The sequence below is a fragment of the Anabrus simplex genome, chromosome 3 (genome assembly GCF_040414725.1).
Source record: "Anabrus simplex isolate iqAnaSimp1 chromosome 3, ASM4041472v1, whole genome shotgun sequence".
Classification (NCBI taxonomy): domain Eukaryota; kingdom Metazoa; phylum Arthropoda; class Insecta; order Orthoptera; family Tettigoniidae; genus Anabrus; species Anabrus simplex.
The window spans coordinates 477,395,058-477,419,938 of record NC_090267.1 but is presented as its reverse complement, the minus strand read 5'-3'; the positions used below and the strand labels follow the sequence as shown (position 1 = coordinate 477,419,938).

Below are 24,881 nucleotides of genomic sequence, written 5' to 3'. Positions count from 1 at the left end.
AGTGCTAAGGCGCTGCGGAGTTCCCACTCCGTAAAGGGCACGTTATAGTCCTCTCGGGCTTGAGTGGCAAAACTGAGGTGATGACGTTCTGCCTCCCGCTCAGAGCAAGGAAATCAGGATGATAATTCCCGGGGCCAGACACATCCGCGAAGTTGTTAGCCAGATGGTTAGCAATCAAGAGTGGTTCAGTGACTTCAGTGACGATACTGCCTGCAATGAAAATTCCCGGTATAAAAGATGAACTTTGGATATCCGAAATACGTCGAAGTGTAGTCCACAATTGAGATGATGTAGTATGTGACGTCATAGACGACGCATATCTCTCCCACGAAGCTTTCTTTCTTTCGCGAATAAGCACTCGCGCCTTAGCGTGGAGTTATTTAAATGTTACCAAGTTGGCCACAGTAGGCTGCCTACGATAACGTTTATGAGCGCGCCGGCGTTCTCTGATAGCTGCTGCAATTTCTTCGTTCCACCAAGGAACGAGTTTTCGGCGAGGAGTCCCCGAGAAGGAAGGGACTCCTTAGCAGCAAGAATAACTTGGGTGATGTAAGTTATTTCCTCGCCGACGGTCCGGCTGGTATCGTCGTTAAAGACAGCTAGTGATGTGTACTTCGGTCAGTCAGCATGTTTAAGAATCCCTCGAGGGGGAGCCTCAAGAGATTTTTGTTTCAACAAAGGATGATGGAAAAATAGTCACTGTCACAGAGATCATCGTGTGTATTCCACTGAAACAGGGGAACCAACGTTCGGCTGCATAGACTTACGTCTATGCGAGAATATGTGCCGTAACGTACACTAAAGTGAGTTGGTTCCCCTGTGTTCAAAATACATAAATCCAGCTCTCTTCCCCGGCGACAAGGCATCTCAGAGCCCCGTACGGGGTGATGAGCGTTAAAATCATCCAACAAGAGGGAGGTGGAATCTGATGTATAATATCAGTGACATCATTTATGTTAAGAGGCTGGCCTTGTGGAAAATAAACGTCACATGCTGTTGCTATGACAGGCAGCGGTACCCGCACCGCAACTGCTTCCAGTGGGGTCCTTAGAGGAAACTCTTCGCTATAGGTATCAGAACGAACAAAAATACCTACTCCACCAGACGCCCGATGAGCATAATATCGTTCTGTCGAGTATAGTCGACAAATTTCTCAAGACCGTATAATGACCTGGTCTGAAATGTCTCCTGAATACAGACTATACTAGCCGCAAAGTCATTAATGAGCTGACGTAGCTCAGCAAGATGCCTGTCATAACCTTTACAATTCCACTGTAGCAGTGCCATAGTGTGGACTATAAAAGGAGTGTTAGGTTATGAGCGACAAGATGTTCGTGAACCTAAACACTATCAACATCTACATCCGTAGATATAGATGACAGCGCGACGTCCATCCCATCATCGAGAGACGGCGGCGATGACGTCCAGAACTTCGACGCTTTTCGGGGGCGGGAAGTTCCCCTACGAGGGGGACGCGCAGGAGTACCTGCTGGCGCAGACTCATACCCTCCAGATGGAGGGCATGATTTCCCTTTCGCAGAAGTGCGGGAGCACCTCTTAGTGGGTGGGGAGACTTAGCCTTCCCCCCTTGCTGTGCCGGCACAGACTTCTGGTTGGTCGAAGGTGGGGTGGTTCCCCCTTCGAGCTTTTACTCTTTGCGACATTGCTCTGAGGAGCAAGTCGCCTTGGGAGCAGCGATCGACGTGAAAGACGTATCTGGGACTCGGCGCTTTCATGCTGTAGTTCAGTGTGCGTACAAGTGTATTCGTGGAATTAAACTTACAGCACGCTTCCTGGTAGGAAAGACCACCCAGTCTTGATCCCCTGTATATTCTTCTCACTCAGATATGTCGGACAGTTCCGATCCCGAGGAGAATGAAGACCAGAGCAGTTAGTGCACTTGTACGGAGTTGTGCACTCCTCCGCCGAGGAGAATGAAGACCAGAGCAGTTAGTGTACTTGTACGGAGTTGTGCACTCCTCCGCGCCGTGAGCTACTCGTCCAAATTTACCACACACACTGATTCGAACGAGATACCATATGTCCGAATCTCTGGCATTGATAGCACCGCATAGGACTCGGAATGTACGGCCTCACATCGCAACGATAAGTTGTTACCTTGACTTTCTGTAGTAACACTGACAACTTGAACGAGACAATGAAGGCACCAGTGGCAACGTCTTCAAAGTTGACCTTGCGCGTAATGCGCCGGACATGTCACACCACGGTTCTTCATGTCTTCCATCAACTCGTCGTCAGTGTTCAAAATAAGGTCGTGGTGAAAGATGACTCCGCGAACCAGATTCAAGGATTTGTGGTCCTCCACTTTGATGGGGATTTCGCTAAAGTGGTCACACTTACGCAACTGATCGGCTTGCATTGCTGTGCGTCTTCAAAAGTTAACTACCGTTGTGCATTTTCTTGAGTTCAAGTTCGCTGTGGATTCCTGCAATGTGTCTACTAAAACGGATCAATTTTACCAGCTTAAAATCATGCCCATCGGTTTTGGTAGCAACCAGAAACCTAGGGAAGCTGGATCCCATTCCTTCATCTCAGGGAAGCAAAAGCTAAACTTCCGTGTGAAACCACGTTGGGATGGGCGACTTCGTTTCGGAGCCACGCCCAAAACCATAGTCCCCGAATGCCACCCACTCCGATTAGGGGTCTCTATAGCTGAACCAAGCTGCCAAGGCAATACCCACCTGGTCATGGCCGGTACTGCCCGGGGTCCGATGTTGGATGATGCCCAATACAGGATGATTGACTCAATGAGCACTAGGACTCCCTCCAATCACCCGTAATAGCATGTACCCCATAGCGTGTAAAGAGCACTAAATATAGAGAAAAAAATTAATAGTATGTCCTTCAGGCATTCGGCTGTGCAGGGACCTGTGTTGACAGGCGTATAATACTGCAAGGGTACATGACGCTCCCACCTGCAAGATCCCTGGGTGGTCAAAGGCGGGCTTTTGGGCGTAACCACACACGTAAGAGGTCCATCTCCGAGCAGCACGCACATTATAAATTTTGAAATGACCTATAACTAACCCTTAAAAAAAAATTAAAAATAGAGGGGGCCGTGGCCACACGACCCTTTTAGTCGCCTTCTACGACAAGCAGGGATTACCTGTGAATATTCAGCCCCTCCCATCCAAAGGAGGTCCAACACATTGTACCAAACCACAATCTATGTCCATGCCTAGGTCGCCCCTTACGACAGGCAGGGCATGTATTCTACATGTGCGTCCCCCACCCGCAGTGGGTCGTAGTTCGTTCTGACCCCGACGAGGAAAGCAACAAGAAAGTACCCCCACTCATTTCCCTAGTACACCACTTCAGCCTTCACTTCAGGGTGATACGAATTTGAGAGCCATCAAATATCCAGGTGGAGATGGGTACACTCAGTCATGTTCAAGAGTAATGGTTACAGAGATGTGCAGATTCAGAACCCTGCATTCCAGAGAAACGACCAAGCAAAGCTCACAGAAGGAAGTTAAGGGAACTGCCTACCTGCCTAACATTCACAACACCACAGACTGAACTGCCAAAGTCCTCTGCAAAACAAAATAAAAACAATGTTTGGCACCATCACTAAAATTGCTCACAGTCTAGGTAAAAATCAAGGACAAAAGGTCCCCACTTTTACATCCTGGGGTATACAAAATTCCCCGTACCTGCAGCAAAGTATACACTGGCCATATATGCCGGTCCATCGGTACTCGTATCAAGGAACATAAATGAAATATTCGTCTCAACCAGCAAGAGCTGAGCATGCCGTATTGTCGGGTCACGATGCCGTGTTCGAAGATGCTCGAGCTCTTACCCACACTACAGGTCCAGAATTATACAGTAAGCTGTGGGAATGCATAGAAATCCTAACAATATCAACAGGGACACTGACAATCAATTCAGTAATACGGGGTTGCCAGTCATTAAGGGTCTATGTTGGTAGTTCCCTTCACTATTATTTCATTTTTGTGTTTTCCAAATTTGTACGTTCCTCATCACCAGATGTTTCATTCCAGGCTTGTGTCAATGTCATTCTTTCATTTGTGTGTAAGCCTGTTATGTGAATCCCTCTCAATGATTTTGATGGTTCCGTCAGCTTCCGCTTCGAATGCTAGCACTGTACCATATACGGTGAGCCATCTGGCACTTCCACTATTAACGTCGAAATTCAAACTTCAATCTTGGAGACGTTTTCCTCGTGAACAGTCGAGACTTTCTTCTGAAGACGCAAAGTTCTCGGAGATACGTTAAGAATTTCACATTTTCTTGACATGGCATAAGCCAAAAAGCCTACGTCATGTCTACAAGAATACAGATGTTGCAATGTAAGCAGCTACAGTAGGCCAAAACTGCTAGGCAATGTCAGTTGCAGAAATAGTATTTTCTGACAGTCAGAACCCCTGGTATCTGAGCAAAGTATGTTTATCAACAGAACAAGAAGAGTAGTCATATGAATGTATTATTTAATGGAAAAAAAAAAACACACACACTACATTTAAGACGGATTTTGTTTTATTTTATTCATAATACAACACTTATTCCTGACTGGCATCAACATTTTCTGTTTGAAGACCCTTGAACGATACAACAGGTACGTAAGTAACCAAGGTGTACAATTTGTTGGGGGAGTCTTCATCATCATTTCTTCTACGAGAAAGGCGAACTCGGATGCGGAATGGTACGTTTCTGTAACAATAGGAAGAAAATCAGAGAATAAGAGTGTGGCACAAAATACTTCAACATACAAATAGAATTACATTCATCAGTATGAATTCTACAACATCCTGTTACACCACAAATGACAGTATGAGAACAAATGAATTTACAGTTACTTATGAAAGTTTTTCTGCTAAATACAACAGGCTAAAATCTACCACTTATTTAGGTTGAGTATCTCCAGAGTACTGGATATGAACATACTCAACATACACTAGTTTTAAACCACAGCCCAGACAGGTATTAGTTTTAACCCTTTCAGACCGTGTACGCACAATTGTGCGGGTTCGTATTTTATTTATGTCTGAGCTTATTTGACGTTTTCTTGGCGCTAGACCGGACTGCAGTGTTTTTGCGGGACATGTAGCATGTACTCATTTTGTAAAATAAACTGTAAAAACATGTATTTGAGAGCATTTTAGTAAGTTTTTGATGTACAAACAAGAATTCATACCTCCAGTTTTCTTTCAGATCTGACGACAAGGTGCTGCTGCCAAAAGGGAAGTAAAAGCAAAACTCATCCTCAGTGTAGAAAATGTAATATTTACTTGTGTTTAACTGAGATTTAATTGTTTTGAATTATTCCCCACTGTAAAATAGAACATTTGATCCTGTACACATGTATATTCACATGCACTGAAGTAATTTTTTATTTTTTGTAAGTACTGAATTAAGTCCTGACATGCACAGTTGTGTGGGTGCTATTTCTCAGATGCTAATTTTAATTTTGTAGAATAAACTAAAAATATGTATATTTAAGAGCATTTTAGTCAGTTTTTTACATACAAAAATCCACACCAGCAGTTTTCTTTCAGGTCTGAAAGTGTTGACATTACAACAGGTACGCTATACCTAGGCTACCATTTCTCCTCATTTACCCTAGACTCTTGCATGATTTTACATCATGTCCGGGTGCAGATTGAGATTCCTAGTCCTATGTCCTTGGATTTTCCATACGAAACTGCACTAAAAAAAACTTCTAGTCATGTAGTTTGCAGCAGTTATTAAACCGGGAGAATTTAAAAGTGAAATGTTTGTTCACATATGGAACTCAAAAGAGTATTTTCCTGACTCACAAATTCAATTGGATAACACTACTAAGCAAAAGTTATTGTGGCTTAAGTTGAAACTTCAGCAAATTAACTCACAGTTAATTCTAATTTTAAATCTGACAACTGGAAGAATCTAAAGTCTTGCAATTGTCATAGGAATGGATTAGAATTTTCAGTTTCCTCAAAGACTGTGATGTTAACATTCCAAAATCTCCTTAAAATTGTAGAATACACTTTGTCTTTGCCTGGAACATCAGTATGTGTAGAAAGTCTTCTTACTTATGTTGGAAAACAGAAAGGATGAGAGGAAGTGTGAAATCGTTGCTAGAAATTAAAGCGTCTACAGCTGCAGCAACCTTCATGAACTAATCAAAAATGATACATGAAAAGCTGCATCCTCAAATATAGATATGAAGGAGCAAATAGCTGGATCATCATCTAGCACATAATGAATCTCACATCTACAGTAAGGTAAGTATGCATGTATATCCAACCCTTAATTTCTCTAAAGGATCATGTATAAAGCAAGATGAATCTTCGTAGAGATTTTACGACCGGATGCCCTTCACGACATCAAATACATCAAAGGAGTTCAAGGAAGCAGACATGATGCTATCGCTTTTTACATCATGTGCTCTGGAAACATAAATTAAAATTTGATAATAGACAGCCCATTGTGTTCATTCCAATTACTCGAAACAAGTTACCATGTGCCAAGATAATGGTCTAAACTTAAAAAGGTATACAGGGAACATGCTCAAACGATGTATTTTGACTAGCTTACTTGTACATAATCGCAACAAAAGGCAAGCGTAATTTACTTCATAGATATATTTTTCTAAACCACAAATTTAACATCAAGCTTGTAGTCAGCCTGATGAACTAAAAGGAGATGTGCGCGCTGTATTCCTGCATCAGCTTATTTGTGTGCCTGGCCCGAAATTCATCCTTTGCTTTCTTGCGCATTGATGTAAAAGGCCACTGTGAGCTCGAACGCATCCCTGCCGTGAGCTGACAGTGCGTCATGCATTTATGATAGTCGCATGTTACTCATAAGGTATTATCAAAAACACACAAAAATAATCAGCAACACGGTAATGCATACTGTATGAAATGAGTAATGATGCCCGTGTTGATGAGCACTTATCTCAGTATATACAGGAAGAACAATTTAAGTGTTCCGACTTCTTCTCGCATGCCGTGTGGAATAATACCAATATAAATGGTCCGAGCGAGCGCCATATGGCTTCTGTCAACATGGCAAAATAAGTGATCATTGCATTGCGCAGCTGTTTAACACTCTGTCCGTCAGTTAGGTAGAAAATATTGGACGTTTAAGGTGTGTTGTGAGGATATTATCACGATGGTTAAATACACTATAGAGCAAAAGAATATTTTTGGTCAAGTGTTATTTGCACAAGAAGAAGAAACCAGTTAAAAGGTGCTTTCGAAAATTCCGTAGACAATTTCCCGGTGCGACAGTACCATCAAAACGTTACGTGCATCAGCTCGTTTACAAGTGGCGTAGTACTGGTTCTGTAAGCAATAAGAAAAAGAAGCGAAGGAGAACAGCTCTCACACAAGAGAGGTTAGAAGATATACAGGCAAGACTCCAGGTCAGTCCACATAACTCGCTTCGGAGATTAGCTCAGGAAAGTGGTATTTCACCTTCTTCATCACGTTATGCAACAAAACTGTTACGTTTACGATCTTATCGGACTAATTCAGTCCATAACATACTGCCTACAGATTTCAATGCAAGAATACGATTTTGCAATTGGGTCCACGACGGTATTGTGGATCCGAACTTTCTTTTTATGAGCGACGAAACCTGGTTTCATTTGAGTGGATATGTCGATTCACAGAACAATAGAATCTGGGATACAGACAACCCGCACATTTTACAGCCGAGACCTCTGCACGATGTGAAGGTGGGCGTGTGGTGCGCTATCAGTGCCCGACGAATTATCGGTCCGATATTTTTTCAGGACATGATTACTTCTGACCGTTATATTCACAACATTCTGGAACCATTTTTTGCTGAACTGACTGAAGAAGAGAAAAGGCATCTATGTAGCTGGCGAGTTCAGTTTCATTCAGTTTCTATAGGCGAAATCATGCCGCTTCGTTGAGCCAACTATGCCTGCTTGTCATGGAGGGCACTGCGCTCGCTGTCTCCGCTTCCCAGCGCTTAATCCTCGGAACTCCGCTCTGTACTTTAAAATTAATCACCCTGTATTTTACCATATAAACTCAAAGGATTTTAACTCATTTACAAACGTACAAAAAACGAAGGAGGATTGAAAATGTACATGGAGGCTATTTATTAGTTTATATTCCGCCAGTAATTTACTAACACTGTAGGCCTTTCACTACCAGAGGCACTAGACTGTTTACAAAAAATGCATATAATCGTACAGGACCATGTTATTAAAAAAACACGGCTTATGAACATTTACTCGGAATCACAAACAGAGTGGCTAGTTTCACTTTCGTCTTGTGGATACCAGTTGGGAATGTGATATCCTTTGGTAATGTTTTGCAATGAAATATAATGTAGGTAGTTTATGGTCATCAGAAGTAATGGCCAACATCACCGTGTAGCGTCACTTTTCATTGCTGGGAATTTTAATTAAAACACTTTGTTCCTCAGAAACAACAGTATTCCTTGGCATGTCAAAATACACAAGGATTTGATTAGTTTTGCTGATCTGTGAGAGGAGATACAAGTTCTGATGCATTACCCTGATCACATGTCAGTGAAACTCAGTAACTTCATCAGAGCAGTCTTTAGGCAGTTTAACATATGGGTAGCTGTTCAGAAACCCAGGAATAAGATCCCAGTTACTGTAGCAAATGGCAGTGTCATTCGAATATGTACGCTGGTAGACTAGGTAATTCCATGTTAAGAAAACAGTATTGCTCTTATAACAACAAGGTTACATCAGAGAGCTCTGCTCAACAGCATCACATACATTGGTGAAACTCAATATTTCAAGATAAAAGGGGGAAGAAACTAAGCTGAAAATGATTTTTATGACATCAAAGGTACAGGGGTTTTAGAGGGGGGGCATATTTAGGATTTTACAGCAACAGCAGTAAACTACTACACATATAAAACCTATATATTGAAATTTAAGGCAAATTGGGCGAGAAAGTAAACAGATAATTTCTGTAAGGTTGTGAGGGGCGAGGGGGATGCAGTTAATTTCATTTAATAAATTTGCCCAGAAACACCGGGTACTACTATGCCGGCATACCGCCCCACAAAAAGAATCCTAAAAATTAAAAGTGCCTGTGAAAAAATTAGTGGTAAAAATAAAATGCAGTTAAGAAACAACAGCTAAATACCAAAACCAAGCATGGATAAAAATCATAGCAAATTTTTGTATCAGTACAAGTAATGCCATGATACATACAGTAGAACCCCTATCTCAAGTTTTTTTTTTACAGGGACCTTCTAACCTTAAATGGGGGTTTACCTTAGATCGAGGTTTCAGTAGAAAGCACATCTTTTCCAGAGATCTGCCTGTATTAACATAAATCGTACCATCATCCTTACTGACTGTACTGTAGTTATGGTTTGTGGTTCATTTTGATAAATTTTTGTTGAATGCAAAACCGCTTCTTATAATGCAATACATGATTTTCCGTAAAAGTCAGTAAAGGTACCAAACACGCATACAAACACATTAAAATCGGTATGAAACAGCATTCGGTTTGTTCAAACATTTTCGCGGATGTTTTTCAACCAGCGGCCTAGTCAATAGCACGTATTTTCTTTTGCTAGTTCCTTTACGCTGCACCGACATAGATCCGTCTTATGGCGACGATGGGACAGGAAAGGGCTAGGAGTGGGAAGGAAGCGGCCGTGGCCTTAATTAAGGTACAGCCCCAGCATTTGCCTGGTGTGAAAATGGGAAACCACGGAAAACCATTTTCAGGGCTGCCGACAATGGGGTTCGAACCTATTATCTCCCACATGTATTTTCTAAGTACAATAGTCTGAACATTCATTCTTAAAAATTGTGCACCACTCCAGAGGCTTGTGGCAAACATTTCCATTTTCTTACTCCAAATGGAGTCATCTAACCTAGGTTTACCACACACGTATTTTGATTTCTTCAAGCTCCCCGTAGAATAATAACATTTTCACTATACATTTACATAGGTACAGGCTTTCTGAAATTTAACAAGACACAAAAGTGTATACAGTGAAACCTCGTTAGTACGTTCCTCATTGACACGTTTTCCCGCTTAGCATGTCGTAAATTTGAAGTCCCTGAAATCTGTATTAAAAAAACCTCATATAACACGCCACAATTTTTCGCCTTTATCGCTTAGTAAGATCATATACTCTCCAGCCCTGAAAATGTTCTTTATCATCCCTTGTGTATGGGATGTGAATTCCAACAGAGATAAACAGCCCTCGCCACAGGTCAGTCGCAGAAAGTTGTGCAATAAGAGGAAATGAATTCTTGAACACCGAGTATATTGAGTCTTCGATGGGCAAGCTGTTAGCTTAGTTAAAGTTGAGTTTTGCGTCATTGATTGGCAGCAAAGACTTTACACCAGAACAAGACAGGACAGTGCTAAGTTAAAGCACAGTAATAGATTTCACTGCGGCTAAGAGCGCTGAATTCAGTTTTCACACTTTTTTTCAAAGCTGTCCTGTTGACATACATGGCTTATGACTGGGAGTCATCTGAAATTACGAGCCACGGAAGTTACTGCCACAAAATGTGTAACGGAAGTGTAACTATAGCAACCATGCAGCCGTTGGGGTATGGTCATGACCGAGAGACATATCTATGATCATTTGATTTTCTCAAAGGGAAAAGTGGTTTATTTTTTGTTCTATGGAAATGTCTTTGTTGTCAGAGAGATTGTTGAATAACCCACTGCGCTTGATTGTGATTGTAGCCTATTTCGCATTCCAATCAGAAGTTAGAAATTTATTCAAACGAATTCTTTCCAAATTTGGAAACTTTCCTTCGCGCACTCGTTTTCTTTCTCTGTTTCTATTTTGCTTATACGCACTTTCAATTTGTCTCGCTTGCCCACAATAGTGTTTAAAGTAGAAGGTACCAGTTTTAACGTTCGCGCCAACTCTACGTGCTTAAGATGCAAATTCCTAACTTCTTGAAGGATTTTCATTTTTTTTCATTAGCGAGTAGTTTCACAACCCTTTTCTTATCCAAAGTTAGGCTATCACAAGACAGATACCATATGTACCGCGCTACTGAACTTCTCACGATTACCCTATTAGTCCGTAACCATGCTGTCATGCGACAAATAATCATTTCACTTTTTACCACTCAACACAATAAACTGAAGGTAATGGAATGCCAATAACTGTTCTTGTGATAAGATGACTTAAATCCATGTGGTACGACTGAAGTCTATGGTGCAGCAATAGCAGATCTTCGACAGGTCATTTGTGGGTGCCGTTAAGTAATAAGGCTTCCATATACTGTAGGCATATCCCATTAAAAAGTTATGTAAAGATGCAGGCAATGGTAAAGCGGTGTACCATTTATACAAAATACAAACTGCTAGTTTGACAGTTGGCACGTTTTTATTATACACCGGCTAGTCTGTCCGAACCAATGTCGAGTACTGCCGAAGTTTTGTGTTCAAGATAACGGCCGAAGGTGCGTAATCGCGTGTGGCGAGTATAACCTCGCAAGAAATTCATGCTCGAACAAAGTGACCAGAAAACAAGTGTTTAATTACCCACTGGTCAGAAACCTAAGGCTTCAATTAACAATTCATTATACAATTGTTTTAGGAAGAAGTGATCTGCTATAATATGTAGGTATTGCAGCTACATAATGTAGCAAAAGAATGTTATATCTGTTCTTCCGTGTTTTTTCACATCTTTTAATAGTCGCCTGTTACTTTAACAGGCTCCAGTAGAGAATTATCGATATTTGTTCTCTCAACTTTTTCACACATTTTAGAGCTCTCCCTTACCTCCTGAAACACTACACACACAATGTAAAATGTACTAATGTGTAAAATGATACAGTCTCCCTGCTGGATAGATTTTAATGGGATATTCGATAGTAAGTTTTCCCGCTTAACACGATTTTTTCCGTCGTCCCCTGCAGAAACATACCAACAAGGTTTCACTGTAACCTAACCTCTGAAATTAATTATGCTCACCGCTGTATCTTGAGAAAGAGAAGTACCACATTATTTTATTTCAGTACACAGTATTAAAATTAAGGAATCTTTTAGTTCAGTCTTTATTTCTAAGGAGTTAACAACTGCTGCCAATACACATATTGCAAAAACATGTTCTCCCAATGTTTGTTTACACCAGTCTGAGTTGTGCAACCTCAGGCTCCCTCAAAATCGACTCGCTCGCGCTGTAGCGAGGAATCAATATGGAAGATGATCAATCGCGTTCAATATAAACGCTGGAGTAGAGCGTATGAATATAGATAACTGATAAAAACTAACACGTCTGAATTTGCCCGAAATAACGTATGAATCAGTAAAAGGGTTCTCATTGTAATCGAAGGATATCGCAAGATTAATACAGGAATTTTCAAAGGTTATAAAAACATTTTGTCGTTAAAATGGGGGTTCTCTTCTACTGTACTACAGCAGCTGCGGTTGGATGTGTATTCGAATCAGACTTCTCACTTTAGCCCTAAATGCCTGCACTCTAAATTCCTCTTCTGCCTTAAATCATCCTCAGCAAGCTTATGACATCCTTTTCATAGGTTTTTAATGTCTCATAACCAAAATGAATAGAAATAAATATTCAAGAATTTTAACATTTCCATTAACGCTAAATGCAGGTTTTGCCCTACTCTGAATTATATTAAATCGAATAAAAAATGGCATTGCTCTTATGGAATAATTTTCGGGACTGGAAATTTCCTCCATTAAATGCGGGTTTACGCTAAATCAAGTTGTCTTACGTCGCACCGATAGACTGAAAATGAAGCTGATTTCTTGCAAACAGACAGGTCTTACGGCGAAGAGAGGACAGCATATGGCTAGGACTGGGAAGGTAGCGGCCGTAACCTTGATAAGGTATAGCCCCAACATTTGCCTGGTGCGAAAATGGGAAATCACGGAAAACCATCTTCAGGGCTTCCGACAGTGGGGTTCGAACCCACCATCTCCCGAATACTGGCCTCACTTAAGCGACTGCAGCTATCGAGCTCACTGCCATCTTTGAGCTGTTAGCACATGTATGTCTATCTCTGTACATTCACTCTCTTTCACTACCACGCGCTCTCACTCTATCTCTCAAAGTACTACTCTCTCCTACATATCAGTCTTTCTCACTCATTACGCTACGATCCAGTCTTAGGCTGAAAGCTAAATTTGGACATGGCAAGTTCATTTCCCTGTTTATTTATTGCATTTTAATTTCCCTGGGTTTTTGTTTTTTTTTTTTTTCAGAAAAAGGGTAAAGCTCTGGATGCATTTTATGGGAAGTTTGAGTGCGAGTCTCTCCACTGAGTTCCCAGGCCATACCGACTCGTCTCCAGAGCCAGAGCGCCAAGTAAGTCATCAAGGTTACGAGAGACTTTACCCGCTCCACCTTCTGAAGAGACAGTCGAAACATTATGAACTGAGAAGGTGCTAGCATTAGGGCTAGGAAAATAGGAACATGCCAGGAGAGGAAGCTAGGTGGACCAAAGTTAGGGAGCTTTCCATCTGTAAATCCATCCATCTTTTATTCATTGACAACAACATATGTACAACATCATAACTGAAGCACTCTTTCAAAAGTAAACCAATAAACTCCTATTGGCCTCTTACATACAAGAGAAAACAGAAGATCTATTATCCCCAGAAAATATAATGGAAACAAGTAGTACTAGAAAGTAATATTAAATGTTAACATTAAAGAAAAAGAAACGGCCTTTAACTGGCCATAGGCCCCTGGACTACGAACCCGGCCCATCCAAACAGCACAGCACACACAGAAGCACAACTCAAATCCACTTACACACCCATTCGCGGCCACAAGCATTAACCTCTCACTCAATACACACACATACAACATTCACTTACGACTTACGCTCCGATGTTCGCAGCCCAGAAGCCTTGGGTTCGAAAGGAACCTCCCAGTAGTTGCTCAAGAGAGCGGCAAATAATTAGTGAGAATCTAACGCTGGATATAACCAGCCACCAAGACTACGTTTGAGAAGGGAAGGGGGAACAACCAATGTAGAAACAATACACTCGACTCACAGCGCAAGCACACTTCAAGTGTCTGTAAGAGTCTTGTGAGAGAGCGTAATAGAAGTTTCTAGTAACGCAATTTCTTAAATACATTAAAATATCTGTGATAGATCTCCGACTTTTCGAAGTTCGCTACCTGACACTTTGATTTCGCAGGAAAGTTTAGCCTATGTGAATGGACGTAATGAAGCGAAGTGATGGATTCACAGCAATACATAGAAGGGATGAGACCTCGAATCTTACTGGACCATGTGATATGGCTGATGGAGGGAGACTTTTGAACCGATACACTTCGAAGACAAGAGCTGGAGATGACATTCTTATTCTTACTCGTAAGCAGATTGTCACTCGTATTTGGACATTCTTTTTCTTATTCTGAGACACAGAGACACTCTTACTACGATTCTACGTCTGCACATCGGAGAAGATTTTAACTTAGTTCACTTCGCATCTGAGTATATACTACTCAAAAGTTACTCTCATTGGGGCCTGTTATCTCAAGGACGAGAGGTAGTCAACGGGAGACCGGTTTTGACTAGTATAGGGGAGGAGAGCTTTTATTATGAATTTAGTTACGCTACTGTTCTGTAATACGGAAGAATACAAGTGTATTCTCTCCATGAACATAACCCATGGTGGTTTTGCATTTAAAATTAGGACTCATTACGACTTTATGTAAGGAGTACAATAGGAAGTGTTAAAGGCAGGAAAGTCACATTACAGCTAGTGTATTATGCACGAAGCAGAAGTAGGACTGGAATACAACAACAGATGACGCAGCCGGTACGAGAGATCCATCCATCATCAGCTTCAAGATAACAGAGTCTAAAAACGGTGAGCTTATGGCATAAGTTACTGCAAGTCTTCGCGCAACAATTTATTTCCTTAGAGTTAATTTCATTCAATTTTTATTTTGCTTCCGTAAGTTCAGATTTCGTTAATACGCCGTTACGTCACGTTTTTCATCCTAATAAATAGCTTTTTTAATTTGTATTTTATGAAATGATTATTAATGATCCTTAAATTCCAAGTTAGTGTACTTAATGGTTAGTGTCCTGCCACCCTACTCCTGGGAGTTTTTTGAGTCTCATGACGTATTATTATTATTAATAATCATCAACTATCGTTTTCAAGCCATAAGCTTGAAGGCTGGCGCTCATGGGATATTGTTTATTGAGAAACAATGAGATATTTATTTATATTACTATTAAAGCGACCCGCCACGTTATAATACTGTCACAAATCTGTGGGCCGAGAGGGTACGTCACAATGTGAAGAGAAAATACCTGAAACTGTCACAACTCTCTGAAATACATTCAAGCCATTAAAGTTATAAAGTAAGAATTAACACAAATGCACTGAAATTTGCGAAACTACCACATACAAAACAGGTCAATATGTCTCATACATTATTAACATACGGCTTTGATGGGGGGAAAAGCACAGAACCACAAGAAAAAACACGCGGCCTACAACTCCAACGAAAGTAGGCACAGAAACTATGTTATCAGGGCATGGACCACACAATAACAAACTCATATGTCCCAATTAACGAGTCGCTAGCCTCTCTCGCTTGTAGGACGATTGCCTTCCCGAATTTCAGCTCTAAAGTACACACGCTGCTGTAGTGATAGGGAAACATGATGCACAAAGACGACGGACGATACATACACCAAATAAATACGCTTGCAAATAATGAGGTTGCACAAATTACAAAAGATACCTGGGAAGAGTATTGACGGTACAGGTTATATCTGTCAACAATAGGAAGAAGTAAAAATAAATCAAAATCGGAAGAAGAATTAAACTGGAAGTTTCCAGATAAATAAGAAGGGTTGGCAGGTATGCGTTCACCTTTATATTTAAAGGCCAAATATATCCAAAGAAAGATAGAGATATACTTAAGACATCAATTTGAGACAGTTATTTACTTATGAACACGACCATGGCCCCATGTATTAATGTGCTACGGCTATGGAGCCAAGCTCTGCATTCGGGAGATATAGGGGTTCAAAATGTACCATCGGCTATCCACCTTCATTATTGAGACTGGCATCAGGAAGGGCATCCTGGAAATGACTGACACAGACACCTTCCCTTCCTAAGAATCTGAAAATAGAGGTCTTGCAACATCCAAACAACAAACAATATCTACTGAGCGCAGCGCCGCGTTCACATTGCAAGTAACCACGGGTTAAGAACCTAGAGTTTTCCAGGAAGAGGGTTATGGTCTAGTTTATCTCAAGATTTGAGTTAGTGTCCTGACATTTTCTTGAACGGGTCACCTCAAGGATGCCATCCAAGTTACTCATCCGCACAGTAATTATGAATTCTAAAAGAGCATTTAGAACCATGTCATCTTGTACCATACACTGCAAAATGTTATCAAGAACATGATTAAACTTATCTACTTGAGCAAAACAGAGAACAGTGGCCACTTCCAGCACTTACTGTACAATAAATATAAAATAAAAGTTTCCATATGGATGCATAACCTATTGAACACTTAGCATCCTGACAACATAATGGGAATTTGCAAACTATTACGATTTGAAAGTGACCCAAAAGCAAAGCAAAGGAGTTCAAAGAAGTTAAGTGAGCAAAGACTGAACACACAAAAGTGTTAAATGAACACGACATACCGAAGCGCAGTGATGTAGTAGAATATTCATAGTCATAATGTAGCAAAGTATGTATATATATATTTATCTAGTAATAATGGTATTTATTAATTTACTGCTAATTTTAATCTCAATTAGCATATAAGCAATTAGGCTACTATCTTCCATTTCATACTTCGAGACAAGATTTTCCTAACGTTACAAGTGGAAATTACTGAAATCTTACTTGGAATGCGTCTCGGAGGAGAGAGGTGTTCATTGCGATGTCCAAGAACCCACCATCCCGCCCTTAAGAGATACATTTAATTTTATAACCTAATGAAGAGCATTACATGCCATTTTCATTGTTGAATTTGCTACTTGCATTCCTATAGAGAGCGTGCACGGCCGCTCTTAGCGCCTCCAGCGGAAGAAATCTGCAAGGTTTTGGTCGTCTTGTCTTGAGCGGTCAGTCCAGGCTGTGTAACTGTGGGTGTGAAATTGTGGTAGTAGTAGGGTATCAAAATGCCTAAATCAAATAGAAACCGTTGTGCAGTGAACTGCCACAACACACAAACATGCATAATTCCTTTTCACACATTTCCTGGTCGTCCATGGTAATTTGTGACGTAAATCACACATTTCATATCACAAATTTCACACATACCAGCTATGCCAAGTCACGAACACGTTCATTTAAGTACACTTTGAAATAGTACTTTTCGTTTCAAATATGCATTGCAGCAAGTTCATATGTGTACATTCAAGTCCTTCCATGTGCACGTGTCTTGACTACGCCGAATATTTATAATAATAATAATAAATGTTTTCCTGCATTTCAGTGCAGACGGAACTCAATGGGCACCCACCATATGCTCCATCATTTGCAGTGAACATTTTGTCGGAGGAAAGCCTAGTAATATTGAAAATCATCCATCATAATTATATACCATCTGTGTTCCATGAGAGCTATAAGAAGAAACCGAAAAGAGAATGTGATGTATCCCGGTTTGAAAGACCGAGTAAACGAATGAAATGCTCAAATATACATACGTCTTCTAATCAGGAAGCTCATGAATTTGTTGTGAAGAATGCGTGTGAAAAACTACATAAGTTGGTACAAACAGCATTTAAGACAGCATTTAAGATTGAAGCAACGACTTTTGAATTCACTTGGGTTTTTAGTGGGAATGATGTAGGCACACAGTGCAACTCAAGCACAGTACATCCAAGGATTTCAGAGAAGGTGAATAAAAGTTGTGGTCCCAACACCCCGCTGGACATATGCAGAGGATTTCGTGGATACCAGAGCATAAAAAGTGAGGCACAGTTGAAGGATTTAAGAAGTGTTTCATTTAAAACATTCAGTTTTTACTTTCTTTCTTTCTTTCTTTCTTTCTAAAGTGTCTATAAATAGTAGTCAAGAAACACACTTATTTTATTTTCTGGTCTATCAAACTATCTGTGAAAAATACTTTGCCTCGTGTTTTTAAAAGATTTTATCCTGGCACACGAGTTACAACAGATTGCACAGAAATGAAATCAGAAACGCCAGCAAGAACAGATGAGAGATGTTACATGTATTCTTCGTACAAGTCATGATATACATTTAAATTTTTATTAGCTGTGGCCCCAAACGGAACTATTGTTTTTGTTTCCCCTTGTTATGGTGGAAGAACTAGTGATAATTTTATTGTTAACAATTCAGGCTTTCTAAATCTTTTGAGTGATGGGGACGTTATACTAGCTGTCAAAGGATTCCCAGGTATTAAAACACAGTCACCTCATTCTTTACTTCTTATACCGCCTTTTCTTCATAATGGGAGATTTACACAAGATGAAGTGTTACAAACGCAGAGTGTAGCAAGTGTGTGAATTCATGTTGAAAGATGCATACAGAGAGTGAAAATTTTCAAAATTTTGAAAAATATACCTAAAGCTCTGTTTTCGTATATCAGCGAAATTGTTTAGGTAGCTTGTGTGCTAGCAAATTTCTTGCCACCAATAATAATGAACGTAGAACTGTAACACATGGCCACTGTCAACTAGTTTCTGCGCTTTATTCACTGTTAACTTGCGACTATTTTGGAAGTGTATGTACTCAAACCCATATTATATTAAAACTTCCATAGTACTACTTCGTATCTTGCGGAGAAGATGCAATGATATTTTTTGTCGTTAACTATGACGCAAGTCTTCACTTCAGCGGAACGCACTCTCACCGTATTAATTCTCGGAATTCCGCCAGAGCACTCTATTACTAGTACCGTGCACGCTCCCTATTGGCCAACGTACAGTGGCACGTGATCTCATTCCTGTCAATTATGATACTCGTATTCTGTTACCAACCCCGGCACAATAAAAACAAGTACATGTAACATGTTAAGGAACCAATGGTGTAGTCAAGAAACACAATTATTTCATTTTCTGGTCTATCAAACTATCCGTGAAAAATACTTTGCCTCGCGTTTTTAAAAGATTTTATCCTGGCAAACGAGTTACAACAGATTGCACAGAAATGGTGTTTAACGTGGATGCTTACGCCCCCAGACCCCTTTGCTTGTCCATGTATCACTGATCTTGCCTAGGTCCTATCCTAACCATCCACACAAGAACCAGTCCAGAGCAACGGTGTTTCCACACGAAAGTAGAGGCCTACGGCCGCTTTGCGGCTCTCACCTTGGGACTTATGTCCCCAGACCCCCTTTGCTTGTCCCTATATCACTGGTCTTGTCCAGGTCCTATCCCAACCATCCGCACAGCAAGAATCAGCCCAGACCAATGGTGTACCAATAATCACTGCCTATTAGTTCCTCAAGCACCACCAATTAGTTCCCACGCAGAGGGGTTGCCAGCAATGCGCACCGCATGACAACATCCTTCCTGAGAAGGCCATGAGAAGTAAACGACAGTCGGTTCCGCGCGAGTGAAAGCTTTGTCTCGAGGAAGTAAGTATTGATCTCTAAATTATACAAATACAACCGAGGCAGCCTGGACTTACAAAATATGATAGTTTTTCTTGTTGCTATCAGCCAGCTGTGATCAGCTAGAAAGTTCATACTGCCTCTGATAGAGCTTGCATGATCCATGGCAAAAAAAAAGAAAAAGGCAGATTTTGAATCAGATATAGTACGTGGTTAAGTTCCTCATCGCAGCCAGCAAATTGAACACCATATGCCAATAGAGTTAACTCTTTTATCATTAATCTGCCACTTAAACAGAGGTCATACTCCCTTCAAGAGGCACTTTTCTATGGCTGCGGTGCATACTATCGGTACCAGTACAGCACTGAAAGTAACTTACTAGCTCTAACCTAACTATCGTGTTTATCATCTGGTGTCAATCATTTCCTAGCCGTGTTTAAAGCTTTGACGACGGAAAGCCTGTTGAGTGCATTGTTGGTTGTTGGAACTGTCAAAACATTGGATCTCTAACCTATATTTTGTGACCCGGAAACCGAGATTTACGAATTTATTTATCTAATACAAATTTTTTCTAACAGGAATAACAGTTGGTGATGCAAGAATATTAACTTCTAAAGACAGCAAATTCGGTAATTCTTCTGCAAACGGGCAGCGTATAACACGGCACGCACGAGATCACAGATATTAAACGAACAACATAGCGTGGGTCGGTGACGCCTGAACCAGCTATACAGAGCTGCCAACCTAAGAATATCTAGTAACAAGACCATGGGTCTGGACAGGTTAGGTCCAGCTTGTGACAAGACCATTGGGCTGGATTGGTTAGGTCCGGCTAGTGACAAGATCATTGGATTGGATTGGTTACGTCCAGTTAGTGACAAAACCATTGGTCTGGGTAGGTTAGGTCCGGCTAGTGACAAAAACCATTGGGCTGGATAGATTAGGTCCGGCTACTGACAAGACCATTGGTCTGAATTATAGGAAATTCCCTCAATTTATGTTCATCTACACACATTCTGCGACAGAGATTGAATGATCAAAAACGTGCCTTAATTACGGCAAGGGATACAATTTCACCTAATGTGGTAACCCTGTGGCCACTGATCATGCGACCTCTAGAGGAAATTTTTTTTCATAGTCTTCTCCACAGCCGATCGAAGCTGGCCAATAGGAACAAAGAGAATGGTGGCAATTCGTTTTTTCGTGCTGTTTCGCTTTCAATTCTTCTATATAAGAAAAAATGCTTTTTTGGGGCAGGATGGTGGGTTTCTAGCAAGTGTAGAGGAAGGATCTCTCCTCTCTGCTATTTCAGGTATTGTAAAACATTACTTTTCAATCATCTCTAATGATTCCTAACAGTGGCCCGCCTACGGAAGATCTATTCTTAAGGTAAAAAATATGGCTGATGATGCCTACTATTGATAGGTGAAACATGTACCATCCAATGTATTAATTTTATACGAACAATTTTAATAAGGACGAAGTCCTAATTTTTAAGATTGTATTGTATTGAATAGGTGGGTCAACATTAAAAACATACTAGTGTTATTTATTACAGAAGAGTCACCGCAAATTCTATCATTAGTCCAGCCCGTGGACCGCTATTCACACAGACGCGTAACGACTGTCGTTTGTTTTCTCGCTCGCGGCCACCTTGGAAAGGATGTTCTGCACCAGTGCTCAGTGCTGCCAACCTCTGTACTTAGGAACTATGCTTCAAACTGTATACGGCTAGGACAGGATCTAGTCAAGACCATTGGTCTGGACGGTTAGGATTCTTGCCATGGACAAAACAATTGGTCTGGGCGGTTAGAAGCCGCGAAGCGGCGTTAGGCCCCTAGTTTCGTATACGGTTAGGATAGAATCTAGGCAAGACCATTGGTCTGGATGGTTAGGATTCTTGCCGTGGACAAGACCATTGGTCTGGATGGTTAGGATTCTTGCCGTGGACAAGACCATTGGTCTGGGCGGTTAGAAGCCGCGAAGCGGCGTTAGGCCCCTAGCTTCGTATACGGTTAGGATAGGATCTAGGCAAGACCATTGGTCTGGATGGTTAGGATTCTTGCCGTGGACAAGACCATTGGTCTGGGCGGTTAGAAGCCGCGAAGCGGCGTTAGGCACCTAGTTTCGTATACGGTTAGGATAGGATGAAGGCAAGACCATTGGTCTGGACGGTTAGGATTCTTGCCGTGGACAAGACCATTGGTCTGGGGGGTTAGAAGCCGCGAAGCGGCGTTAGGCCCCTAGTTTCGTATATGACTTGCGCTTTTATTGTGCTGCGGTTGGTAACGGATTATCATCAACATACTTGACGGGTAGGAGATCACGTGCCACTTTACATTGGCCAATAAGAATACAAGTACCTACTTCATAAATGAGCATGGCGTGTATTAATCTTTATTAGGTTATAAAAGTAAATATACTTCTTGGGGCGGGATGGTGGGTTCCCGGACATCGCAAAGAACACACCTCTCCTCTGAGACGCTCTCCAAGTAAGATTTCACTAACTACACTCGTAACATTACAAATTACGCCGGTCAACGGGCTGTACTAATGCCCAAATTCTAAGAGAGGTTATGTGCATTTGCCCTTATTCAATACAACAAAATTTTAAGGCACGAGAATTCTACTTGTGCGTTCAAAAAAAAAAAAAAAATTACGAAAACTGAATGCAACTTGTAGTTAGGTATTAAGTCAAAGACAATGCCACAGGATCACTGTCACGATAAAAAGCAATTTCAGCATAATTCTCGGACAGTGGGTACCAATTCAACATCAAGATGAATATGTGGAATGCAGTAATAAAAACTGATGATGATACACGCCATTTTCATTTCTGAAGTAGCTACTTGTATTCCTATTGCCCAATGTAAAGTGGCACGTGATCTCCTTCCAGTCACGAATGTTGATCATAATCCGTTACCAACCGCAGAACAATAAAAGCGTAAGTAAATGTAACATGCGCTGCCGTCGTCCCAGTCTAGACCAACTGTATTTCCTCAGGAAACTACGGGCCTAGGGCCGCTTTGCGGCTTCTAACCGTCCAGACCAACGGTCTTGTCCACTGCAAGAATCCTAACTGTCCAGACCAATCGTCTTTTCTAGATCCTATCCTAAACGTATACAAAACTAGGGGCCTAAGGCCGCTTCTAATCGTCCACACCAATGGTCTTCTCCACGGCAAGAATCCCAACCGTCCAGACCAATCGTCTTCTCTAGATCCTATCCTAACCGTATATAAACTACGGGCCTAGGGCCGCTTTGCGGCTTCCAACCGTCCAGACCAAGGGTCTTCTCTAGGCAAGAATCCTAACTGTCCAGACCAAGGGTCTTCTCTAGGCAAGAATCCTAACCGTCCAGACCAACCGTCTTGTCCAGATCCTATCCTAACCCTAACCGTCCACACGACAAGAACGGAGAACAATTCGGTGCATAGTTCCTAAGTACAGCGGTTGGCAGCACTGAGCACTGTTGCAGAACATCCTTTCCAAGAAGGCCACGAGTGAGTAAACGAATGACAGTCATTACGCGTCTGTGCAAATAGCGGTCCACGGACTGAACTAATAATAGGTAGCGTAAACTCACTGTGTTCCAAACTACTCACAAGTATTGTACGTCGTATGGCACCACTCATTGGCAACTCAAACCCATCATGCACCTTACATAGGTGTACTAAACACAGGGACTCGTACTATCCCGTGGTGTTCCTCACATAGTCTGTACAAATCACAGGCAATGCCGACCAACAGGGTCACAGGCAATGCCCAGACCCGTGGTGTTTTTCACATAACAGTACAAATCACAGGCAACGTAAGCCTGTGAAGTTCCACATATAGCGGTACTAATCACAGGTACTGGAAACCCACAGTGAACCACTCTCTGCTGCTTCTAATCACAAACCTATTGTGTACCAAACACAGTGGTCATTAAAGTATGAAGGTTTTCACGACCGGTGTCAATATAATAAAATTCTTCCGGGCTGTTATGCCGTGGTCCACTCCTCTCGCTCCTCCCAGACGTTTCGACTACTGCTGCGGTAGTCATCTTCTGTGGCGTCGTGTAGATACGCTCGCCTGTATCCCGCTGGCGACAGTGGTACTACTCGCAAGTAAAAGCGACCCATGGCTTTCCCCACGTGATTATACTGATCACAAGTGGTTGCACGGACAGGCAGGGAATACCGTGGGTGTATTCATCTGCGTCCCCCACCCACAGGGGGCAGTAATGAAAACTATGACAGTCAACATCTGTAAGTGAAATGTCAGATTATTAATCTCCTTCCAGTAATGGGGTTAAGACTTCGAGAAATTGTGTGTAAATACTAACAACCATTGTAGGCTACATGTATAATATAAAGGGTTGGAATATGTTTAGTTATGAATTAATATACCACTATTAATTTGATAGAAAAAAGGAGAGGGGGTTAAACCTCATTCAAGTGTGTGAGATGTTCATTCAATACCACTGCCAATTGAAATGGGCCAGCATTGGTCAGTATTTCAGTCGCACCGACCGTTCCGAGGGATTAACAATTTCCACAAAATACACAAATAATACTGGCATTAACTGCCTTCATGATACGAAATAATACATACCTGATACCCTTAGACCAAACTTGTTTGTTCAATCGTGTATCCACTCGAACATCGGGGGTACCCATTTGCTTGACAGCAAATTTTCTTATTTCCTTGATGGCTCTGGGTGCCCGCTTCTTAAAACCAACTCCATGTAAACGTTTGTGTAAATGAATAGTATACTCCCTCGTTACTACTTCGTTAATTGCCGATTTCTTCTTCTCTCCTTTAGCTTTGGCCATCTTAACCTACAATGCACATGGTAAACAGCATAACGTGTCAAAAATTAGAGGGGCCATTAATCACAATTTCCACAAATACCGAGCTAGACTATAAAGATAATGACAAAAAATTGGTCACAAATCACTACCAAACAATAAAATATCAACAATTTTCAATACACTTACTGATGATAAACGATATCTTACCTAATCTACCTCCGTTTAGATTTAACAAGAACGGCAGAAAGAGACAAAATTGTGTCGAAAGAACTATTACCAACTTCTGCAAACTTATTATTAACTACCTCTTCCTAAGCTGCCAAAGATATTACACAACAAAACCGAAACGAGGAGCGAATATTGATAAATTCTTATTCAAATAAATGCACTTCCACGCTAAAATCAATAAAACTCCAATTCATTCTATCTGCTATCCAAATCTCAACGCTCTTCCAAGCTTGGTGTGATTTCAAAGCGCCCATTTCCATCTTATGATATAAAACGGAAAGAATGTACGCTTTCACATTCCGAGTTTGATATTCTTTCCCTTCCTTAAAATCATTTGATATTG

General features: G+C 41.2%; 1 protein-coding gene across 2 annotated transcripts; it reads right to left on the bottom strand.

The window, feature by feature from the left end:
• Positions 1 to 4,503: 4,503 nt before the first annotated feature.
• Positions 4,504 to 24,612, bottom strand: RpL31 (ribosomal protein L31). Of its 2 annotated transcripts, none has more exons than XM_067144662.2 (3): positions 24,518 to 24,612; positions 24,111 to 24,337; positions 4,504 to 4,695 (listed from the first exon to the last, which is right to left on the bottom strand). In XM_067144662.2, the coding sequence occupies exons 2-3, from the start codon at positions 24,329 to 24,331 to the stop codon at positions 4,545 to 4,547; spliced, it is 372 nt and encodes a 123-aa protein (XP_067000763.1). In that variant the 5' UTR covers positions 24,332 to 24,337; positions 24,518 to 24,612; the 3' UTR covers positions 4,504 to 4,544. The 2 variants fall into 2 exon arrangements, with proteins under 2 accessions (XP_067000763.1, XP_067000764.1); XM_067144663.2 differs by having other exon boundaries at positions 24,497 to 24,555.
• Positions 24,613 to 24,881: the final 269 nt, after the last annotated feature.

What these genes read in the sequence shown, in the direction of transcription:
- RpL31 (XM_067144662.2), bottom strand. Translation starts at nt 24,331, where the DNA reads ATGGCCAAAGCTAAAGGAGAGAAGAAGAAATCGGCAATTAACGAAGTA. An exon ending in GTTTGGTCTAAGGGTATCAG is followed by an intron (nt 4,696 to 24,110) that starts GTATGTATTATT and finishes CTATTGTTACAG; the next exon opens with AAACGTACCATTCCGCATCC.